This window comes from Notolepis coatsorum, assembly GCF_963971535.1.
Source record: "Notolepis coatsorum genome assembly, chromosome: 12".
NCBI classification, from domain to species: domain Eukaryota; kingdom Metazoa; phylum Chordata; class Actinopteri; order Aulopiformes; family Paralepididae; genus Notolepis; species Notolepis coatsorum.
In genome coordinates, this window is record NC_140176.1 from 26,743,443 (window position 1) to 26,765,126 (window position 21,684).

The 21,684-nt window shown below is 43.5% G+C and overlaps 1 protein-coding gene across 3 annotated transcripts in view; it reads right to left on the reverse strand.

Moving 5' to 3' along the window:
• Positions 1 to 21,684, reverse strand: part of slc12a7b (solute carrier family 12 member 7b) — a 132,781-nt gene that overhangs the window by 42,293 nt on the left and 68,804 nt on the right. For all 3 annotated transcript variants that reach the window (XM_084326624.1, XM_084326623.1, XM_084326622.1), the window contains exons 4-13: positions 20,769 to 20,915; positions 11,722 to 11,776; positions 11,223 to 11,353; positions 10,457 to 10,698; positions 10,020 to 10,231; positions 7,951 to 8,118; positions 6,646 to 6,744; positions 5,236 to 5,293; positions 1,354 to 1,528; positions 155 to 273 (exon numbers count right to left, since the gene is read on the reverse strand). In XM_084326624.1, the coding sequence (XP_084182750.1) occupies positions 155 to 273; positions 1,354 to 1,528; positions 5,236 to 5,293; positions 6,646 to 6,744; positions 7,951 to 8,118; positions 10,020 to 10,231; positions 10,457 to 10,698; positions 11,223 to 11,353; positions 11,722 to 11,776; positions 20,769 to 20,915 (1,406 nt within the window). The remainder of the gene's footprint in view (positions 1 to 154; positions 274 to 1,353; positions 1,529 to 5,235; positions 5,294 to 6,645; positions 6,745 to 7,950; positions 8,119 to 10,019; positions 10,232 to 10,456; positions 10,699 to 11,222; positions 11,354 to 11,721; positions 11,777 to 20,768; positions 20,916 to 21,684) is intronic.

A 21,684-nucleotide genomic window follows, 5' to 3' on the forward strand; every position in this document is an offset into this window, starting at 1 on the left:
CAACCCACTCCTTGCTAGTACGGTATTAGTCGGTCCTATACTCTGAGAGCAACCAGCATTCCTTTGTGGAGAGAAATGTCCCCCGAAACATCCGGATGGCTCCCAACAGAAGTGTGTTTTGGTGACAATACATCACTCTGACATACATACTCACATGGAGAGGATGGGAGCGACGGCGTCCAGCGAGGCGATGAGGATGCCGACCTCACAGATCCCAGCCGTCAGGAGCAACGCCCAGGTGGGCTCCCCATTGGCTTTCCCATGGCCAAACACCTACAATTACAATCTCTTTAATAATAATAATAATAATAATAATAATAATAATAATAATAATAATACATTTATTTTATATAGCGCCTTACATTAGGCATCTCAAAGCGCTTTACATACATGGCATTATAGCATACAGACAAACACAGTACATGGACAAACACAGTACATGGACTTTCACAATGACAACATGGTGGGGATAATACAGAGAGAGGGAGACAGCTTAGAGACAAGACAGAGAGAACATTCCTAAATAAATAATAATACTAAAATATAGGTGTGTACAGATGTGAAAATGTAAGTGATGCAGGGGTTGGGGGGGGGGGGGGGGGGGTCAGGAGTGGTATGCGAGATTGAACAGGTGGGTTTTGAGGTGGGACTTAAATGTTTCTACGGATGGGGCTTCTCTGATGTGTAATGGGAGTTGATTCCAGAGTCGGGGACCAGCGGAGGAGAATGATTTGTTTTCTGTGGATTTAAGGCCAAGTATATATATTTTTTTTACGTATACCGGTATATCCTGTGCAATTAATCCAACCGAACTGTTTAGGAAAAGCAGGCAGCCTCTTTGTCAGATGGGTTAGAACCTGCTACCTTCTTGCTGTGAGGCAGATGGGTTAGAACCTGCTACCTTCAAGCTGTGAGGCAGATGGGTTAGAACCTGCTACCTTCAAGCTGTGAGGCAGATGGGTTAGAACCTGCTACCTTCTTGCTGTGAGGCAGATGGGTTAGAACCTGCTACCTTCTTGCTGTGAGGCAACTGTGTTAACCACTACTGATTGGCCACTGCTGTTTTAATCTATCTGACCTTTGACTTTGTATCTATTCATTATTTCTATAAGGGAGGTCCTTGCATTAAGCCCAATAACCATATTTATATTCGTGTGCACATAAAATAAACAAATACAAATAAATATTGCAATTATCAGTATAATTGAATGAATAATTATTCAGTTTGTCAACTTCTCTCAGCCTGCTGTGTGTGACAGGTATTAATATAGACATGAAAACAATGTTCATAATAATCAGGTAGGGGTGAACTGAGGACAGGATGTGTGTGTGTGTGTGTGTGTGTTTGCTGACCTGTAGGAAAGGGACGATGCCGTCCCGTGCGATGGCCTGCAACAGGCGAGGGGCACCAGTCAGACTCTGAAGCCCCGCCCCACAGCAGGAGAAGAAGGATCCAATCACAATAACCCAGGGGGAGGGCCAAGACAGTGTGCCAATCACAAGATTGCCTTTCACAGAGTCCCCAAACCTGGAATACACATAGCATTAATTTGGTATTTACAAACATTAACCGTTATCATAGTGTGTATTTTTATTTATTTTTTTATATATCTTTCTTCCCCTCCTTTTTTCCCGATTTTTCTCCCATCCCACCCTTCCTGGTTGTTGCGTACTTTCCCCTACTGTTGGTCCGGGAGACCGGAGACTGTCACATGCTTTCCTCCGACGCATGTGCAGCCTGGGGCAGGCCAACCTGGCCGCGTAGGTTCTCACCGGGGAGAGTGTAGCGTGTGGGAGGCCACACTATCTCTCCTTAGTTCCAACCCTTGCTGAGCAGGCGCCCCGACCGAACTGTAGGGGTCGCTGTCCACAACGCCCAGGACCCACCCTTCAGCTTTCCCACCCCCTGATACAGCGAATTGTATCAGTGTGAGAGGCCAGCCAAGCTGATAGCAACGCCGGGAGCTGGATTCGAACAGGCGAATCCAGTGTCTCCCGGTGTTGGTGACGAACGTAATCTCCGTGCGCCACCTGCCCCCCCATAGTGTGTATTCTTAAAGATCCCCTTCTCTCAAAAACGTTTTTTTTTTATCATTAACTCCTGTTGGAAGCACGACCTTGACTATACAGATTGTTATTTGTGACTTTGACTATACAGATGGTTATTTGTGACTTTGATTATACAGATTGTTATTTGTGACTTTGACTATACAGATTGTTATTTGTGACTTTGACTATACAGATGGTTATTTGTGACTTTGACTATACAGATTGTTATTTGTGACTTTGACTATACAGATGGTTATTTGTGACTTTGACTATACAGATGGTTATTTGTGACTTTGACTATACAGATGGTTATTTGTGACTTTGACTATACAGATGGTTATTTGTGACTTTGACTATACAGATGGTTATTTGTGACTTTGACTATACAGATGGTTATTTGTGACTTTGACTATACAGATGGTTATTTGTGACTTTGACTATACAGATGGTTATTTGTGACTTTGACTATACAGATGGTTATTTGTGACTTTGACTATACAGATGGTTATTTGTGACTTTGACTATACAGATGGTTATTTGTGACTTTGACTATACAGATGGTTATTTGTGACTTTGACTATACAGATGGTTATTTGTGACTTTGACTATACAGATGGTTATTTGTGCAGAACTCGTCACCACACCATTTTCACATTCTTCCCCTGGAGAGGAAGTGCTCGTCTGTACTTCCCTGAAATCTGAGTTGCATGTGTAACATCACTAATAGGTCAAACATCTCATGGTCCAGTATGTGGTAACTTTATACCTTTATTTTCAGCTACACAGAAAGCTGAGTAGTTATTGACATGTCTTGAAAGAATATAAGCTGCCGACTTGGAATTCCTGGTAAATAACAAAAGAGTTTAATACATCTGGAGGGGATGTTTAACCTTGGCGATATTAGTTCGTATGCAACATAGGACTGCATACATGTGAGGGCGGCTAAGTGGCGTAGTGGGCAAGGCGCTCGCCACGAATGCGGAGACGCTGGGCTCGCCTGTTCGAGCCCAGCGCTCCACATTGCTTTCAGTTTAGCTGGTCGTTCATACTAATACACATTGGCCGTATTAGGGGGTGGGAAACTGATGGGTGGGGATCGGGCGTTGTGGACAGCGACTCCTACAGGTCGGTTGGTGCGCATGCGCAGTAGAATCAGGAAGTGTCGGGGGCAGCGTGAGCCTCCCACGCGTTACTCCTCGCCACTGAGAGATCGAGCTGCGCAGGTGAAAAGATGCGACTGCTGTTACCTCAAGTACCGGAGGGGACTTGTGCTATGTATGACTTAGTCCACATTGCAGCCGGCTTGTGGGAGGCAAGAAACAGCATTCGTGACAGGGGAGGGTTGAATTGGATGATACGAAATTGGGATGGGAGAAAATATAGAAAAATGGGATAAAAAGTGGATAAAAAAAAAGGACTGCATACATGTGGATGCATGAAAATGAACAAAGAACTTGAAAATATAAAACTATGGATCATTGTAGAATGTGAATATACATAGAGTATCATTCCACACAAGTTAGGTGCAAGTGTGCACAAAGTGTGCAATTTAAACACACGTAACAATTAGTGCTTCTCCTTCATAAATAGATCTGCCCTATCTCTGAAAACACGCTCCCCACGGAGCGCACCTTGTGCCAAGTCTTCTAATAATGCAAGATAAGCCATGCTGCATTCATTCCGAAAGACCTATTCCAAGTGCTATTTATAGGGGTTGACAACAATTACACTCATGTCTCTATTTTAATAATAATAGATTTTTATTTGTATATCCCTTTTCAATGACGCAACAATGCTGAGGGGTAGGGGGGAAATGATAGTGGGGGGCGAGGGTGGGAGAGTTGGTGATGTGAGCGGTCAGTGAGTTGTTGATTTGGGAGATTTTGTTATTAAAAGAGTGGAGAAATTAGTTGCAGAGGTCAGGGGAGGAGAGTGTGTTGTCCAGGGGTTGGAGGAGTTTCTTAACAGTGGAGAAGAGGGTCCGGGGGTTTTGGTTGCTCAAGCAAACGTTCATATTGGTAAATCTCACACTTTGCTTAGAAATGATCACATGCATGATTCACAAACATTTCTGTTACTATGCAGCACTGATAAACGAGGGCCCTGGATTCCCTTATCTTTAGGATAAGATTATTTGACTTAATTTCCATCAAACGTTAATATGTTGTGGAGAAAAGGTGCCGTATATTAGGAATGAGGAATTTACAGTAAGAATTTACAGTAGGAATTTCAATCATGTTTAAAAAAATTTAACCTTCGTAAGCACTTCAGTGTTCAAGGGTGGCCTGATACTTGCTCAAACAATCACACATTGTGGAGAAGTCCCTTATTTAGGAATGAGAGGAAAACCAACCAATATGGATTCAAAGATTTAGTTTTTGTGGTGTAAGCAGCTTCCTTGTACAAGTGCCCAATTGGAACCTATTTCTTTTTTTGTGTAGACAATGAATGTTATTTTCTCCAGAATTCCATTGGCTGGTTCTTCAAGTAACTCCTGCCAAGACTGATCATGGAAAGACTGCTTTTAGTTTTAGTGCAGCACTCATGGAATCTCTTACAAAAGTGACCTACAACGTAATATTTGTATACCTCTTGGACGCTTTAAGTTTGCACCGTCCATTACCTGCCTTTTAACTGATTTAGCTTTTTGTTTGTACAGTATGGTCATATTTCTATTTGAACCGTTTGCTTGCTGATCTTGTATGTTTGTATTTTTTCCACTGTGTAATCATTGTAAATGAGGGCCACCCTCAATTGATTTTAGAGAATTTTAAATAAAAGGTTGATGATGATGATGATTAGGAACTGAAGGATATCAGAGGCCTGCTTTGCATGCAGAGACTGGAGTGTGTTTGAGGAGCCAGAGAACATAGATGGATACACAGAAGCGGTCTGTGGATTCATCCAAAAATGCACGGAGGACATTGTACAAATCTTTAATAACTGCATTCATTATCTCTACCCGTCTATCTTTCTGTCCGCAGCTACTGTAATCTCGCAAACTACATGGCCAATTTGGATGAGACGTCACTCATGGGCTGAGAGCAGGCCAGTGACATGGATTCTGGAATATTTCCCTGATCTGTGAACAATTGTCCATTGAAATACGCCCCACCCCCTTTCATATCTCATGAACCGTCATATATATATATACTACTTTTTATATAGAGGTGAGATAGCTCTTACTTGTCTCGTAGTACCACACCCTCAATGCAGGCACCAAACAGAACCACAGAGGTGACGTCTGGGTGATGCAGTTAAGGAAATCAGCTTCAAAACAGAGAATACTGGCTGGAGAAGTCCATCTATAACTATAGAAGAACTATTTGAAGATTAACTGTCAGTCTACACAAGGCAATGGAAATGTGTCTTTTCGCATATCCCTCCAACTTGTACATAGACACAGTCCCCCACACATTTATTCAAAGAGGTTAGAGTGCAGGGTCCCCTGGAGCAGTTTTGAGGTTCAGTGCCTTGCTCAAGGTCACTTGAAGACTTGAAGGGTATTGTAGATGTAATACCAGCCACCATCCAGTTCCTACTTCCTACCTCACAACTGGACTATATCCTCCTTTCAGTACCGGGGATCGAACCAGGACCTTTCGTTTACTAGTCAGGCTTTACCTCTAGGCCATTCTTAACCTACATAGGTAGAACATTTTAGCTTTGCCCCTGGCTTATTAGAGTCATAATATAATTGTATTTGTGAGGATTCAACTGAAACAGGTTTGCAGGTTTGCATTTTGGGTCTAACCCATAGTATAAGAAAGATAACACTTTCAGTAGACCGTCCTAGACCCTGCAATTGGTTTATTTAACTTGAAAACCGTTAGGACTGTCTGACTCTTAACTACTAAACACTGCACAGACTCTAGAGCAGTGTGCTATTACTATGTATAACATGTATACTATTATTGATAGAGTATACATTGTCTACAGTGCATTGCCATTCCATTATTATTATTATTATTATGTTCTATTCTATTATTATCATCATCATAATTTCTATTATTATTCTTTTTCCTGCCTGTACCTCCCCTCCCCCTGCTGCTGCTAAGTCATCTGAATTTCCCAAAGGGGATTAATAAAGGAACACTTAACTTGACTTGACTTACTACTTTTTCCAATAAGAGCTAAATAGAAATATGTATCATTGATGAGACAACCTGGGTTAGAATGGCGTTAGTTTTCAGTTTATATAACTATTTGTTTTATTGTTTGTTTGTTTGTTTGTTTGTTTGTTTGTTTGTTGTTAACCAATAGCAACCGAAGCTCTGCTTACAAGCTGGAATTATACTGTTGCTTGGCAACATTAAAGTATATGAAGTAGATAATATCTATGTAATATTTAATCTACACTGATATGACGAGGATGGGACTCTGCCACAACTTTCTCATGGAGCTTCAGCATTGGGAGGCAACACTGCTTCTTACGTCTCCCGGTTTTCAAACAGTATAACGACCACAATGACCCATCCTAGTCCAATAATTCTATCATCTCATCTGGAAGAACACAACGCTTTCTGGATAAGAGGGCTCTGGCCCTGTGCCTATAGGTTTTCAGGAATATCGGTGTAGCGACATGTTTCAGGATACAGATGAAGGAGGTGGTGGCGATGGCGAGAATGGTTCCAATGGGGATGGACTTCTGAGCATCACGCAGATCACCTGACCTGTTGGAGCCAGCCATGATACCTGGAGAGGAAGGTCAGAGCAGAGAACAAGAGTCAGCGAGGAATAGACAAAGTCTTTAACCACCACGCTGAGATTTAGCAGTGGGATAAGGACAATACTGATATTGTCCAGGTTGTAACAAGTCATGCCTTCCTCCCAGCCACGACATTTATCAGGGCCAGATTATCTGTACATTGACCGAGTGGAATTGTAATGTTGTAATGTTTTATATTGTATTTCTTGCATTTCACTGGTGTGCTACAGTATTGTATGTGACAATTATACTTGAATCTTTTGTGTGAAGAGAGCTCACTTCAGTCCGTCTAGGAGTTGCTGTGCATACCGGAAGCAAGAGAGTGTGCTCATCTGTTTCAACTAGAGTGACATTCCCAAGACCTATATATATATATATATATATTAAGGCTGTCAAAGTTAACGCGGTATTAACACGTATTTTTTTTACTAGACTTCACTCAGGTGTATTGTTGATGCTCTCATTGATACTATGTTTGTTTCTGAAGTGTGTGTGTGAGATATATAGAGAGAGAGGGGGGTGAGAGAGATGAGGAAGGGGCAAGAGAGAAAGAGCTGGGAGAGTGTGTGTGTGAGAGAGAGGGGGGGTGTGTGTGATTACTCAGCCCTTGTGTGGGTGAATGTAACAAGTTCCTAACGTTTTCTTTCCCCTATTATTTCATGTACACTTTATTCATTGTTTGAAATTATTATTTTCTTTTAAGTTATTTTGTGCATCACTCTGTTGAATTTGATGCAAATTTGCAATGCATGAGGGTCATCCTTTTGTGTTAAATGGCTCTGTGGGTGTATTTTCTTTATAATGATTACTCTACAGGAAATTACTTTTCTGTGGTTCAACAAAAAGAAGTTTGGCATCCAACCAGAGTGCAAATGTAACAGTAAAGTGCAATAGTAATATACAATGTACAGGTGATTAAACTGGATATAAAATATATAAATTAGTACTACGGAGTGTAGTGCTAATCAGATGTATGTACAGAGTTCAGTGATACAAGTATAAAGGCAATAAATATGGTAGTCATACTGGCCGGCAGCATAACTAGTAAGAGTAGGTAAGGGATATGTACAGATATACTGTAAAAAAAATATATACCGGTATATACGGTAAGAATAAATAAATATATATATATGGTATATACTAATGTTCATAACAGATAAAACATGTCTGAAACAGGTCAACTCGCGTCTTACCGGTGACAGAGGGGAAGTAGATTCCGACCATCAGCGTGAAGAACGTGGTGATGTCATTGGCCACATAGGGCATGTAGATATCCTGGGAGGAATCCGTCGCTGGATCCGACGACGCATGCGTGTTTTCTACCAGCATCCCCAAGGGACCATAGTCTGACCACATGTTGCCTGAAGAGCGATAAGACAGGAAGGTTTAAACAAACACAACATAACAAGCATAATTCTAACAAGCATAACACAAAGGTTATTATTACTGTCACACTGGACAGATATCCTGGGTTCACATCTGATTTGGGGGAGGGGGATTTGGTTGTATTTGCAGAGCCTGCAATTAGTTTACAAAACTATTCATCGTAGTGTTGTCAAAAATGTCGAAAAATCGATACATATCGATTCTGAATATTTAAAACGGTTTCAATACTCATTTCCCGAAATATCGATATTTAATTATTCATTAAAAAAAGTTTATTTTTTTTTGTATAAGGAAGTTGCATTGTTCATTTCAATACCTGTAATAGTACAGTAGTCCACACACACACACACACACACACACACACACACACACACACACACACACACACACACACACACACACACACACACACACACACACACACACACACACACGTGCATTCAGTTAAGTTGGAATATGACTGTAATACAAACAGTTCAGTTTGTCAGGTACATGCAACACAGATTACAGTGTTTACATCTGTCTGCTTGAGAAAATACCATGTTCTGCAATAAAAATTATTGAAGTGAGATGAACAGTTATTTTTAAATGTGTGATCTAAAGATAAACAAACTAGGGTTTTAAAAGTGTTATATTTATCTTCTCTTATAGTACCAGAGAGAAGCTGAGGAGAATCAACCAGCAACAAAAGCAAAATCTATAAAAAAAAAAAATATATATATATATATTTTTTTACATTTTACGATTGAACCTTTTTCCCAGTGGTATCGAAAATGGTATCGAATATCGATACTTTTCAAGGTATCTTATCGAAGTTCGAAATTCCAGTATCGTGACAACACTAATTCATCGTACATCTTTTTGAGGCACGGTGAACCAAACAAGCCTGGAATATGTTTGTAAACAATTAAAGTTGCAGGTCCTGAAACGGGTCTTTTCAGGTAGGCTTATAGCTTCAACTGTGTTCAAATTAGAATTGTTATTCAAATTGTTACCCAGTAATGTACATACTGTATATCTTATAACTTTTTTCTCTTCTCTGACTCCTCCAAAGTTGCATAGTGCACTGAAGACACAATAGTGTTTGTCCATCGTGATTTAGAATCATGGTCATTCTTAGCCCCTTTCGTGACTGTGATGCACCGAGTGAATCCACAGTCCCTTGCTCCTCCATTGGAAAATCCCATAATTAACTCTGAAGAACTGGTCCTCCGCGAAACGCTCGTTGTACAAGTATCGCAGAGAAATTTCAATGGTACTCACAGTTGTACGAGGGTTTCGGACAGAGAAACGCAATGGTTTGAAGCTCGGCGTTGCTGATAAACATTTTTAATATTTTTTATAAACTGGTTTCTCTCTCTCTCTCTCTCTCTCTCTCTCTCTTACATGTATCTATAACTGTATATATTCCATATCTACTCTTCCAACCCTTATTAGTTAAACCACTGACTAGTATGGTTTATTAACATAGCGTATACTGTATACTGCAATGTATCTATGTAATCTAGTGTCCAACAGGGTGTTTACATCTATAATGTGAAAATACAGTTTGATTTGATTTAGCTGGTGCGATAGCAACCAGCTAGTCTTCCTGGGGTCCACACACAAAAAAACATACAAAAACAATCACCATTGCATTTGCAGTTTGCCCATTGAGAGTTGAGTGAGTTGGTACATGTGTTTTTAGAATGCGAGTGTATGTGTGTATGTGTGCGTGCGTGTATGCATGTGTGTGTGTGTGTGTGTGTGTGCGTGCGTGTATGCGTGTGTGTGTGTGTGTGTGCGTGCGTGTATGCGTGTGTGTGTGTGTGTGTGTGTATGCGTATGCGTGTGTGTGTGTGTATGCATGTGTGTGTGCTAGTGTGCCTGCTCTGACCTGAGATGACTCCACTGGTCAGGCCAGGGATGCCCTGGATCAGAGTCACGTTGTTCAGGTCAAAGTACTCGTTGCAGGTGGCGTTGAGCAACGGTCCGTCGCAGAACAAGCTCCACAGCTTGGTGGTCACCGTCACGTTGTCCACCTCCACCGTCTTCTGGCACGTGTCAAAGTTGTGGTTCTGCAGCGTGCGGTTCCCCAGCAGGCAAATACTGACGCGCGGACGGAGAGGTAGATTCAATTAGAGATCAGAATCTAAATGATCAGAATTATTTACCACTGGGTTTCAGTCATCAAAACTCCTACGTGCGACGACCTCTTGAGCAGCCAATAACGACATCCACTGGAAAAGACATGGCAACGCAGACTGCTGACTCTACTCAAACAATCTTACAAGCGGCGGGCGAAACAACTGGCCGGTGACAAAATGGACTCACGGGAAGTCAGGCGGCTCGAAGGCGGTCTTGATCACCCCGGCGTAGATGGCCAGGATGGAGAGGATGACACAAGCCAGGAAGACCAGCGCCAGCTTGTTGACGTACTTCACCCCTACGAACACCACCAGGGACATGAGCGCCAGGCAGCAGGTGCCGTAGACACGCATGTTGTTCAGCAAGGCCTCCACCTCGTCCTCCTTTCTATCAGCATAAAAGATGGCCGCCTTAGGCACGATGTAGGTCTTAAAAGGGAAGTGGGAAGAAACGAGGTCTTTAGAAAAAGAGGCCTGGACATCGACAACATTTCTTTGACAGCAATGCGGAAATTAAGCATGATCACTCGTGAATGTGGATCATAGGGATCACCAGCAAACCCACATCTGTACCCGACTGACATGGACACCAGCCGCACAAGCCACGCGCTGCTCACTGTTAAAGGGATATTTACACCTTTCACTTTGGTTGGTTCTTTTTCCTTTATTCAATGTGGAAAAGAGTTTACTTGTCCATCAGTTTCTCTAAAATGGCATTTTAGCATCATTCGCTTTCCTCATTTTTAAACCAGCCAGCCTGCAGCTAGCTCCGCCCCTAAGTGTCCATGTGGAATTGTAAAGGAAATGACACAAAGCCATTTCACGGAAACTGAGTGAATGTAGAAACGTTTTCCTCTAACACGCCAAGCGTCTGGTAAAGAATATGCAGCAAAAAAATGTAGTGCTCTGAAGCTGCAGCAAACCCTTGATAGGCCAGATACAATGCTGCTTACCAGTAGAATCTCTATAGTACCCAGTATGTACATGGAGCCTGCAAAGGTGGTTCCGAGGTAGAAGCAGAGGCCCACAGCTCCACCAAACTCTGGACCCAGAGACCTGGAGATCATGTAGTAGGCGCCTCCGGCTGGGGGGGGGGGAGGGGCGACAACACACAATATGAGGCTCTACTGTACATCTTTCTTGCAAATATACAAAGATGGTAAACGTTTTAAAACATTGTTCCTCTGAAACCTTTATACAGAGTTATATATGGTTCCTTGTCTGAGGTTTGTCCAGTGATTTTGGCATGACATTAATGCGCTAACGGTACATTCACCATACAGACGATAGAGCCGGTCTCTCTTTTGAACAACAATGCTACAAACTAATTTTGTTTTAGTTTGGAACACACCAAATGGTTGAATAATCATTCGGAGGAGCCAAAAGAAAAGTCTTAAAGAGAGCACATGTGTACTGTGTGTATGTGAAGTATTAGTACTAAAGCCGTCTTACCTGGCACTACGCCATTAGTAGCAATGGCACTCATGGATATAGCGGTCAACATGGTCTGTAGAGAGAGAGAGGGCAGAGAAAGGCGCAAACGCATTAGACGAGGTTCAGCAAAGGCAACATTATCAAAACCATAAGCCTAATGAAGTCACAGAGCAAAACCACAAGGGGTTAATCCTACACGCAGCAGTGAAATGACTCCTTAAGAGAGGATTATGTGGTCAATCTTGGGGCTTGGTAATGGATAGGATCAGCCTGGGCCATTTAGACAGGTTTCAAGAAGATTCTCTGCATCCGGCTTGTTACCTAATAATACTCCTGCTTTACAACAAGGACTGAATACGAGATGTAGATACGTAGAGATAAAGAGAGAGAGTCAGAGAGAGGGGGGGGTGACTTGATGATAAGAGTACAGGGGATGGAAAGAGGCATTTACAATTTCTTTATTTTACTAAGTACATTTTTGCATGTACCAATAATTAGTCCTCTGCAGTTAACCCATTCTATCTATTTAGGAACATTTAACCCATCCTAACTAAACCATCCTAACTATTTGGGAACAGCTGGCAGCCACAATCCCGTGCCGAGGGGGGGGGGGGGGGGAGCAATTCCAGAAGAAGGAAGACAAAGAAGAGATGAGAGAAAAGAGGAGAGTAAAGGAGAGAGAGAAATGACAGAAGAGAGGACGACAGTAAAGAGGAGATGAGAGAGAGATGAGAGCCCAAGATCAAAATAAACCTTGTGTCCTTCTCTTCTTGCCTGCTTTCAGGCCACGGGACAGAACATCTGGAGAAAAGCCCATATCTTCTACTGAACCTCTAACCTGCAACGGCTGGATGAAGACTCTGCTGAGTGAATAAGGCCAGAAACACACCGCAGTCAAAGCACCATGAACATAATTTCTCGTGCAAGCAGTACGCCTGGCTGTTCACACCAGCAGTAGAGCAGTAGCCTGGCTGTTCACACCAGCAGTACAGCAGTAGTCTGGTTGTTCACACCAGCAGTAGAGCGGTAGTCTGGTTGTTCACACCAGCAGTACAGCAGTAGTCTGGTTGTTCACACCAGCAGTAGAGCGGTAGTCTGGTTGTTCACACCAGCAGTACAGCAGTAGTCTGGTTGTTCACACCAGCAGTAGAGCAGTAGCCTGGTTGATCACACCAGCAGTACAGCAGTAGCCTGGTTGTTCACACCAGCAGTAGAGCAGTAGTCTGGTTGTTCACACCAGCAGTAGAGCAGTAGCCTGGTTGTTCACACCAGCAGTAGAGCAGTAGCCTGGTTGTTCACACCAGCAGTAGAGCAGTAGCCTGGTTGTTCACACCAGCAGTAGAGCAGTAGCCTGGTTGTTCACACCAGCAGTAGAGCAGTAGTCTGGTTGTTCACACCAGCAGTAGAACAGTAGTCTGGTTGTTCACACCAGCAGTAAAACAGTAGTCTGGTTGTTCACACCAGCAGTAGAACAGTAGTCTGGTTGTTCACACCAGCAGTAGAGCAGTAGTCTGGTTGTTCACACCAGCAGTAGAGCAATACTCTGGTTGTTCACACCAGCAGTACAGCAGTAGTCTGGTTGTTCACACCAGCAGTAGAGCAGTAGCCTGGTTGTTCACACCAGCAGTAGAGCAGTAGCCTGGTTGTTCACACCAGCAGTAGAGCAGTAGCTTGGTTGTTCACACCAGCAGTAGAGCAGTAGCCTGGTTGTTCACACCAGCAGTAGAGCAGTAGCCTGGCTGTTCACACCAGCAGTAGAGCAGTAGCCTGGTTGTTCACACCAGTAGTGATTCCCCCACCTGCCAGTCTCTGCTCCGCTGCTCTTTTATAATCCCAGGTAGAGCTGATATTTATCATGGGTTCAAAATCAAGAGCTTGGTAACTCGACATTTTTAATAGGGATGCTCGATATTGGCTTTTTTACCGATACCGATATACCGATATTGTCCAACTCTTAATTTACGATACCGATATCAACCGATATCACATTTTAATGCGGATATCGGCCGATAATATCGGTAGGCCGATAATGTCGGACATCATTTCTATAGAAATGTAAAAAATATTTTTTTTATTTTTTGAAAACCGATACAGATATTTTCCGATATCACATTTTAATGCCGATATCGGCCGATAATATCAGACATCCCTAATTTTTAACCATTCTGTCTTCGTTTGTACCTGTTACCCCGACAACAACAACAACAACATCAGAACAGCCCAACAACAACAACAACAACCATTGATAGATATGATTTAATTGAATTTTATCATGTGCTTATTTTTAATTCATGATGCAGACATAAAGTGAAACAACTGAATGAGAACTGTCAATGTCTGTATACTGCATGAGCTGCGAGAAGTATCTATCTATCTATCTATCTATCATATCAGAACATCCCAACAACAACAACACCATATCAGAACAGCCCAACAACAACAACAACCATATCAGAACAGCCCAACAACAACAACAACCATATCAGAACAGCCCAACAACAACAACAACCATATGAGAACATATAACCAAACCAATATATCACAGCTGGGCAAATGAACCAAACCAACCAATTAATTGACCATGATTGGGAAGCCCTTGTGTGTTATTCAGTAGCAAACAGCCATTCAACCTGCACAAAATAACACAATGATCTATGGTGATGACAACATGGAAACTAAACTGTGTGTGTGTGTGTGTGTGTGTGTGTGTGTGTGTGTGTGTGTGTGTGTGTGTGTGTGTGTGTGTGTGTGTGTGTGTGTGTGTGTGTGTATGTGTGTATGTGAATGAATGAATGAATGAATGAATGAAAACTTTATTTAACAGATTGCAGAATGGGTACAATACAGTACGGCTCAATACATACAATTGTTAAGGGGATGCAGACCTGAGAAAGACGTTTGTCTTGTTTCCATCAGGGCCCCCATTTTCAATTCATATAGACATTTATGACATACACAACATACATGACATTTATGGCATAGGGACATATAGGTATTTAGTACTGATACATTTGTGACATAACGGTATTCAAATATACAGTACTGTTACCCCTAGATCCTGACAGAGTATATACATATGATGGGGAGGGGACTGTACATTAGGAGGGGGTGGGTGGGTGGGAGGGAAATATACATACGGCGGGGAGGGAATATATACATGCGGTGGTGAGGAGACTGTCTATTAGGAGGTGGTGTGTGTGTGTGTGTGTGTGTGTGTGTGTGTGTGTGTGTGTGTGTGTGTGTGTGTGTGTGTGTGTGTGTGTGTGTATTAAGCTAGCATGGGACCTTGGGTGTCTCTCATGAGTGTATCTCCGGCTCAATGGGGGCCTTTGTTTGTCTTCTATCTTTCATTCCCCAGGTTGTACTGTAGCTCTCCTGACTGTGACAAAACCTACTGACACAACTCTCACTCTAGTAAACAGCCAAATAACAATGAGTTCATTCATGAGTTTCTAGATAGATGCAATACATTTAAATGTATTATCATCATCCCATCTCAAAAATGCTGTACTGTGTGTGTGTGTGTGTGTGTGTGCATGTGTGTGTGTGTGCATGTGTCTGTGTGCATGTGTGTGTGCATGTGTCTGTGTGCATGTGTCTGTGTGTGTGCGTGTTGCTGTGCCGACTGCTTATCTTTGCCATGACTTGTGACCTTGTTGAACTGAGGAGAATCTCCTTATCTGATCTTAACGTGTAGCAACCGAATGTCAAATATCTGTCATTTCATTTTTTTAAACCCTGCCTGCAAATCAAATGACCCCTTAGTGGGACAGTCGAGAAGTCTCAGACTGAATTAACAGTTAAGGCCCGGATCTACTAAGATAATTATGGTCTCAGTCGCCTTATTCACACAGCTGCCATATTGGTTCCTCAGCTAGGAAGATGCAGGAAGTTGTAGAATTGTATGTCCCCCTCCCTCCCATTTGTTATCCCCCCACACACCTACCAGAGACAGCATAATTATTCTCCAATACTCAAGTTCTGTCTACCCTCCCCCATCCATTCAACTTTTGTCTCTCACCTTCAACCCTCCCCAGCCCCCAAACCATGTTTTTCCCCCCCCCCCCCTTCCTTGACTCCCCAATCCAATAGTAGACCTATCTCAAACCCTGCCCTCTTTTCTTGATCCTCCAATCACAACTGTCGCTTACCTCGGACAAACAGGTAAGCGACAGTTGTGATTGGAGGATCAAGAAAAGAGGGCAGGGTTTGAGATCGGTCTATTGTCCCTCTCACCTGGACACACACACACCTTCGATGACTATATAGATCAGCGTTTCCCCTGTCTCATGGACAGGGGTGCGTTGCTCATGGGACGGGGTTGCACGCAGTGCAACCGGCTCTGTGAGCAGAAGCATGTGCGCCGCACATGCACGGATGTGCACACGCGTGCACACAGGAATGCGCTGCACTCGACTGATGCGCCCAACTCGTACCCACCTGGCTACTTTGCATAACAATAGTGCAGGTCGTCAGGTGTGTTCAAATACGTTCTCAGATACATTCACACAAAACTTGTGAATGAAATGTGTTACATTCCATTCGTAGAGACAATTAGGCATCGTCTTTAGTGCGAATGCGAGGGAACATTTATGCGCATGCGCGGGAACACGCGTGCACGTGGCGTCATTAAAGCACAGTGCAACCAGCTTTGAAATCCGCAACGCACCCCTGCTCATGGAGCCCAGTTTACGAGACCCCCACCTGGCCAGGGTCTCGCCGGGTCTCTCAAGTCAATTCTCCTGGGTTGTAACCTTGTTCACTACGTCTATTTTTGTCTGAGTACATCATTACTCATCATATTCACCCACAAAGTGCTAGCCTCAAAGGTCATGTAAACTCATACAGTACTTGTTCGTCCTTGTTTCAAAGGCGCAGACAATAATTTTCAGAGTGAAAACTCTTCAATCCACTCAGTCAAATAATACATCTTTAATCCAATAAATATATCTTCAATCCAGTCAAAGAAAAAGCTAAACAGAATTTTTTTTGGGAAAAGGATGATTTTCTGTAATTATTGGTACATTTTGCCTGTTTGTAACCTTGGAACTGATGGTTACTAAAACAAGAAGTTGTTTTGTATGTGGCCCACAGTGAATGTTAACATCGTATGAGTCCAACAGCTGACCTGTGATCAGCCGTCAACAGAACGGCAACAGACCGTATTCCCTTTATTCCAGTGGAGAGGATTTCTTCCACTACAGGACAGGAAGGATCCAATAAGACTGACCCCTGATCATCCTTCTGTTAAGCCATTGTCTGCCATTGTCTAGGATTGGCAAATATTGCTGCTTGACAAGAGCGAGAGGGGGCAGGGGGGTAGAGAGAGAGAGGGAGAACTAGAGAGCTAGAGAGAAAGGGAGAGCTAGAGAGCTAGAGAGGGAGAGCTAGAGAGAGAAAGAGGTAGAGAGAGAGAGAGAGAGAGTGTGTGTTAGTGTGAGTGTATCCAGCACTCGGCTGAGTGAGGATTAGGTGTCAATCTGGGAGGTACCATTAGGCGCTGGGCGGGTGGTTTAAGTAGAAATCCCTGCGGCAGCTAAATATAGGATGGATCAGTGGTCAGCAACTCAACTGGGACGCTCACTCTCACTGGTTCTGTCAATCTGCCACTCGCACCACACATGGAGGACCCTGATGTAAACAAGACGAAAGTCTTTTTCTGGTCTGCATCCTCTTAGCAGTTGTTTGTATTGAGCCATACTGTATTGTACCCATTCTGCAGCAATCTGTTAATAAAGTTTTCAATCAATCAATCATCACATCTCCACCCAGATAACACACTGGTTAAAGGAACACGCTGACATTATGGCCCTCATAGCCGTCCCAGAGGCAAGAGCCTCTCCTCTGTCCTAATTCTCCTGGACCTTCCAACACAGTCCACCATCAGATCCTGCTCCTCGCATCCCTAGCAGGAATGGGAATTGTAGGCTCTGCGGTGGCATGACTGTCATCCTACCTTGACAACGCTCCTACCAAGTATCATGGAGAGGTACCCTGTCACCCGCTACACACGGGTGTCCCCCAAGGCTCGTTCCTTGGACTCCTCCTCTTCTCTCTCTACACCAAATCTCTGGGTAACATTATCACGTCTCGTGCCGTCTCATATCATTGCTATGCCGATGACACTCAACTCTTCCTCTCCTTTCCTCCCTCAGATATTCAAGTCTTTGAGCGGATCTTGGCCTGACTGTCCGACATTTCTGCCTGGATGACGACCAACCACCTCAAACTGAACCTAAGCAAAACAGAGTTACTTCACCTGCCGGCCAAATCCTCTTTCATCCCTGACCGCCAAGAACCTAGGTGTAGTTCTTGATGACCGGCTGAAGTTCTCCGCTCACATCGCTGCAACAATCAGAACCTGCTGATTCTTCCTGAGCAACGTCAGAAGGATCCGCCCCTTCCTGAAAGAAGACACTCAACTCCTCCTGCAATCAACAGTCATGTCTCGTCTCGACTACTGCAATGCACTGATAGCTGGTCTACAGACTGCCGCCACAAAGCCACTTCAACTCATACAGAACACAGCGGCCCACTTGATCTCCAACCTACAAAAATCAGCCCATATTACCCCACTTCTTGTTACTGCACTGGCTTCCCATTGCCGCATAAAACAGTTTCAAGATCTTTGACCTGGCATACCGTGCAGCAAGGAGAATGGCTCCCTCCTACAGTACCTCTGGTCAATGGTCTCTAACTACACACCCTCAAGACCCATCCGCTCTACATCTTCTGGGCGCCTCAGGCCCACTCCTATCTGAGCTCCGGGGGTAATCAAAGAGAAGCCGGCTATTTTTGGTCTTTGCTCCACAATGGTGAAACGAACTTCCCAACACAACCAGGACAGCCTAAACTGCCAATTTTCCACTGTCGACTAAAAATACACCTAGCTTAGCACAAATTAATGGAAGTGGATACAGACCACTAGCTTAGCTTAAAACTCCAGGAGAGGTGTTTTTGACCAATGATGGTCTGTATCCGCTTCAGTTGGATAGCTTTCTACTGAATGCACAGGAAATTGGTATCAATCTTCTTGTCTGACTCTGGAGAAGACGGTAAGAGCATTTCCCATAATGTTGGCGTGTTTCTTTAAGACCCCTGGAACACCATCATTAGATTAGACACCGACAATGGCTTTTATTTGCCTCCAGTGGCTCGGGAGGTAGAGCGTCATCTGGTAATCCAGAGGTTCCGGGGTTCGATTCCCGCTCCTCCCGGGTACCGTGTCGAAGTGTCCTTGAGCAAGACACTTAACCCCTAATTGCTCCTGATGAGCAGGTTGGCATAGTTGCCTCCACCGTTGGTGTGTGAATGTGTGAGTGAATGGGTAGAATGTGAGGAACAAATTGTAAAGCGCTTTGGATAAAAGTGCTATATAAATACAGCCATTTATCATTTAAAGAGATTGAAGCTCTCTCTCCATAGAAATCTTGATTTCTAGCTTTAGGAGAGAGCGCTGCATGTTTACAAATACAGACTGAACTCTCCTGGGGCACAGGAAGAACATGTACTGTATGACATCTTTTTGAATATGGAAGAAAATCCACCTCCTTAAAGAACTGAATTGACAGGTGTGTTTCCCCAACCTAGAACTATAAGAAGTCACAAGAAGGTCACAGCTCCATCATTCAGCACTGGGAGACGATGCTACTTCTTGCAGCACAATCTGTCTCCCAAGGGAAGCCATTTTCAAACGTTTCTATGACGACACAGACTCATCCTCATCCTATAATTGTCCCATCTCAAGCCCCACCCTCTTTTCTTGATCCTCCAATCACAACAGTTGTTGTCTGCTTAGAAACACTTTGCTTTGCTCATCGGTTGGGAGCGTCTGCACGAGGCTGATCAGAACCACAGACAGCAGCAAACACGAGTGCAGGATTAATAGTTTTAATGTCTCCATGGTTACGGAGGCTTGACCTCTTTGCATGAAGGAGCAACGGTATCTGGCTTTTCCAGATATAGGCTACAGTTCTGAGTTAGTGGGGATAAACAACACAGTCCCCCTATCACAATCAGACAGAATGTGTTCTCTATAACATTTATTACTGCAGAACATTGTTTATCCTCGGAATGGAGGTCATTCATTGGACTGAAATGTTCAGATTATTGAAATGGAAACACATATTTCATGCTCTGAATGTGTGCTACTACTTAGTTGCTGCTGGTCTGGCAAGCAGGTACTCAGCTCAACCCTAGTTTGATAGCGGTAGTTTGGAAAGCCCATTAGATTAGATTAGATCACATACGAACATTGCAACTCAAAATAGATTGGTGTATTTATGAATAATTTGCAATTGCATGTGTGTGTTCTGCGTATGCACTTGTGTGTGTGTGTGCACAATTGCACATATTGTATAGTGTTGTTTAGTATTGTGCATATTTTGCTCGCACTGGCGACACTGGATTCACAGAGATCCTTCTGCATTATCATACAGTATGTGTAAAACGAAGGTTTTACCGATTTGTCAATTAAATCAACTAACCGATTAGTCGATGAATCCCATGACTATTAGTCGACTAAGAATGTATTTAGTTACATGGTACTAGGGCTGACCTCGACTAGTCGAATAGTCGACAAATCGATCGAAAGGAGCCGTAGTCGACTGCCATCCTCTTAGTCGAATGCCAAAAAGAAAAAAATCTTTCCAAAAACAAAGAGGCCTAGAAGCGTGGCTAACGCTGATGGCGCGCATACCAGAGGCTAACTGCCTAAGAAAACAGGCACAGAGGCACTGAAAGAGGAGTTCACCCATCTAATGAACACACTAGAGACTAGACTAGACAAATATCAAGATGTATCCATCGGTGGACCATTGCATGCTTTCGCAGAGGACAAGAAGCCTTCAGTCGACTCCTTCAGACATTAAGCACCCCCCACAGCCCAAATGGAATGATACAAAAAAAGAAAAATATTATATATATATTTGATTTATTTTGCATACCAGTCGACTATCGGCAAGTTTTGGCCAATCAAAGTCGACTATACAAATCCTTAGTCGGGGACAGGCCTACATGGTACAAGACACAATATAATAGTACATCTATAAAAGGGAGGGACTCACGCAGGTGCAGCACATGCCAACGATGGCCAAGGACTCCACGATGCCGCCCGTCCCCACGATCCATGTGAGACGCAGGAAGAGAATAACTCCTAGGATGTTCTGGAGGCAGGGCAGGTAGACCCCCATGAAGGTCCCCATCTGAGGGCTCTGTATGGGGGTGGGGGTTTGAGAGGAGAGAAAAGAGAGAGGGGGGGAAAGAGGGAAGGTGAGAGAAGATGAGAGCCGGAGGGCAGGAGGTGAAAGGGGGAGAGGAGAGAGGGTAACAGAAGAGAGGTGATTAGATTCAAGAGATTTATTCGTCACATATATACACGAGACATGTAGTGAAATGAAGGTGGCCTCGATTGTGCGGAAAAATACAGATAATAAAATAGAATAATAAAATAGAATAGATAATAAAATAGACATGATCAAAAGTACTAAGATAAAATACAATACAATGCTAAGCTAAGATTAGAGCAGAGAGGAGATGGGGCGAGAGCCGAGAGGGTGAGGAGGAGGAGAGGAAGAAGAAAAGGTGAGAAGAGAGGGAGGCGAGATGGGGAGAGGTGAGAGAGGTGATTAGAGCAGAGGAGATGGGACGAGAGGGTCAAGAGGAGAGGAAGAAGAAAAGAGATGGGGTGAGGGGAGGAGGAGAGGGCAAAGGATGAGGGGTAGAAAGAGGAGGGGATGGGGTGAGAGGAGAAGGGTGTCGGGGGGTTGTGTGGGGTTCAGCGAGGAAGAGGAGAGGAGAAAGGACAGGGGATGGACAGTAGATAGACGGAAAAGAGTCAACGATGCAGATACAATGGGGGAAAATGCAGGGTAATGGAGAGAAGAGAGAGGGATGAGAAGAGGGGAAAGATGAGATGTGTAAGAGAAAAAGGAGAGGATAGAGAGAGTCAACAAAAGGACAAGCTTACTGAATGTAATATCT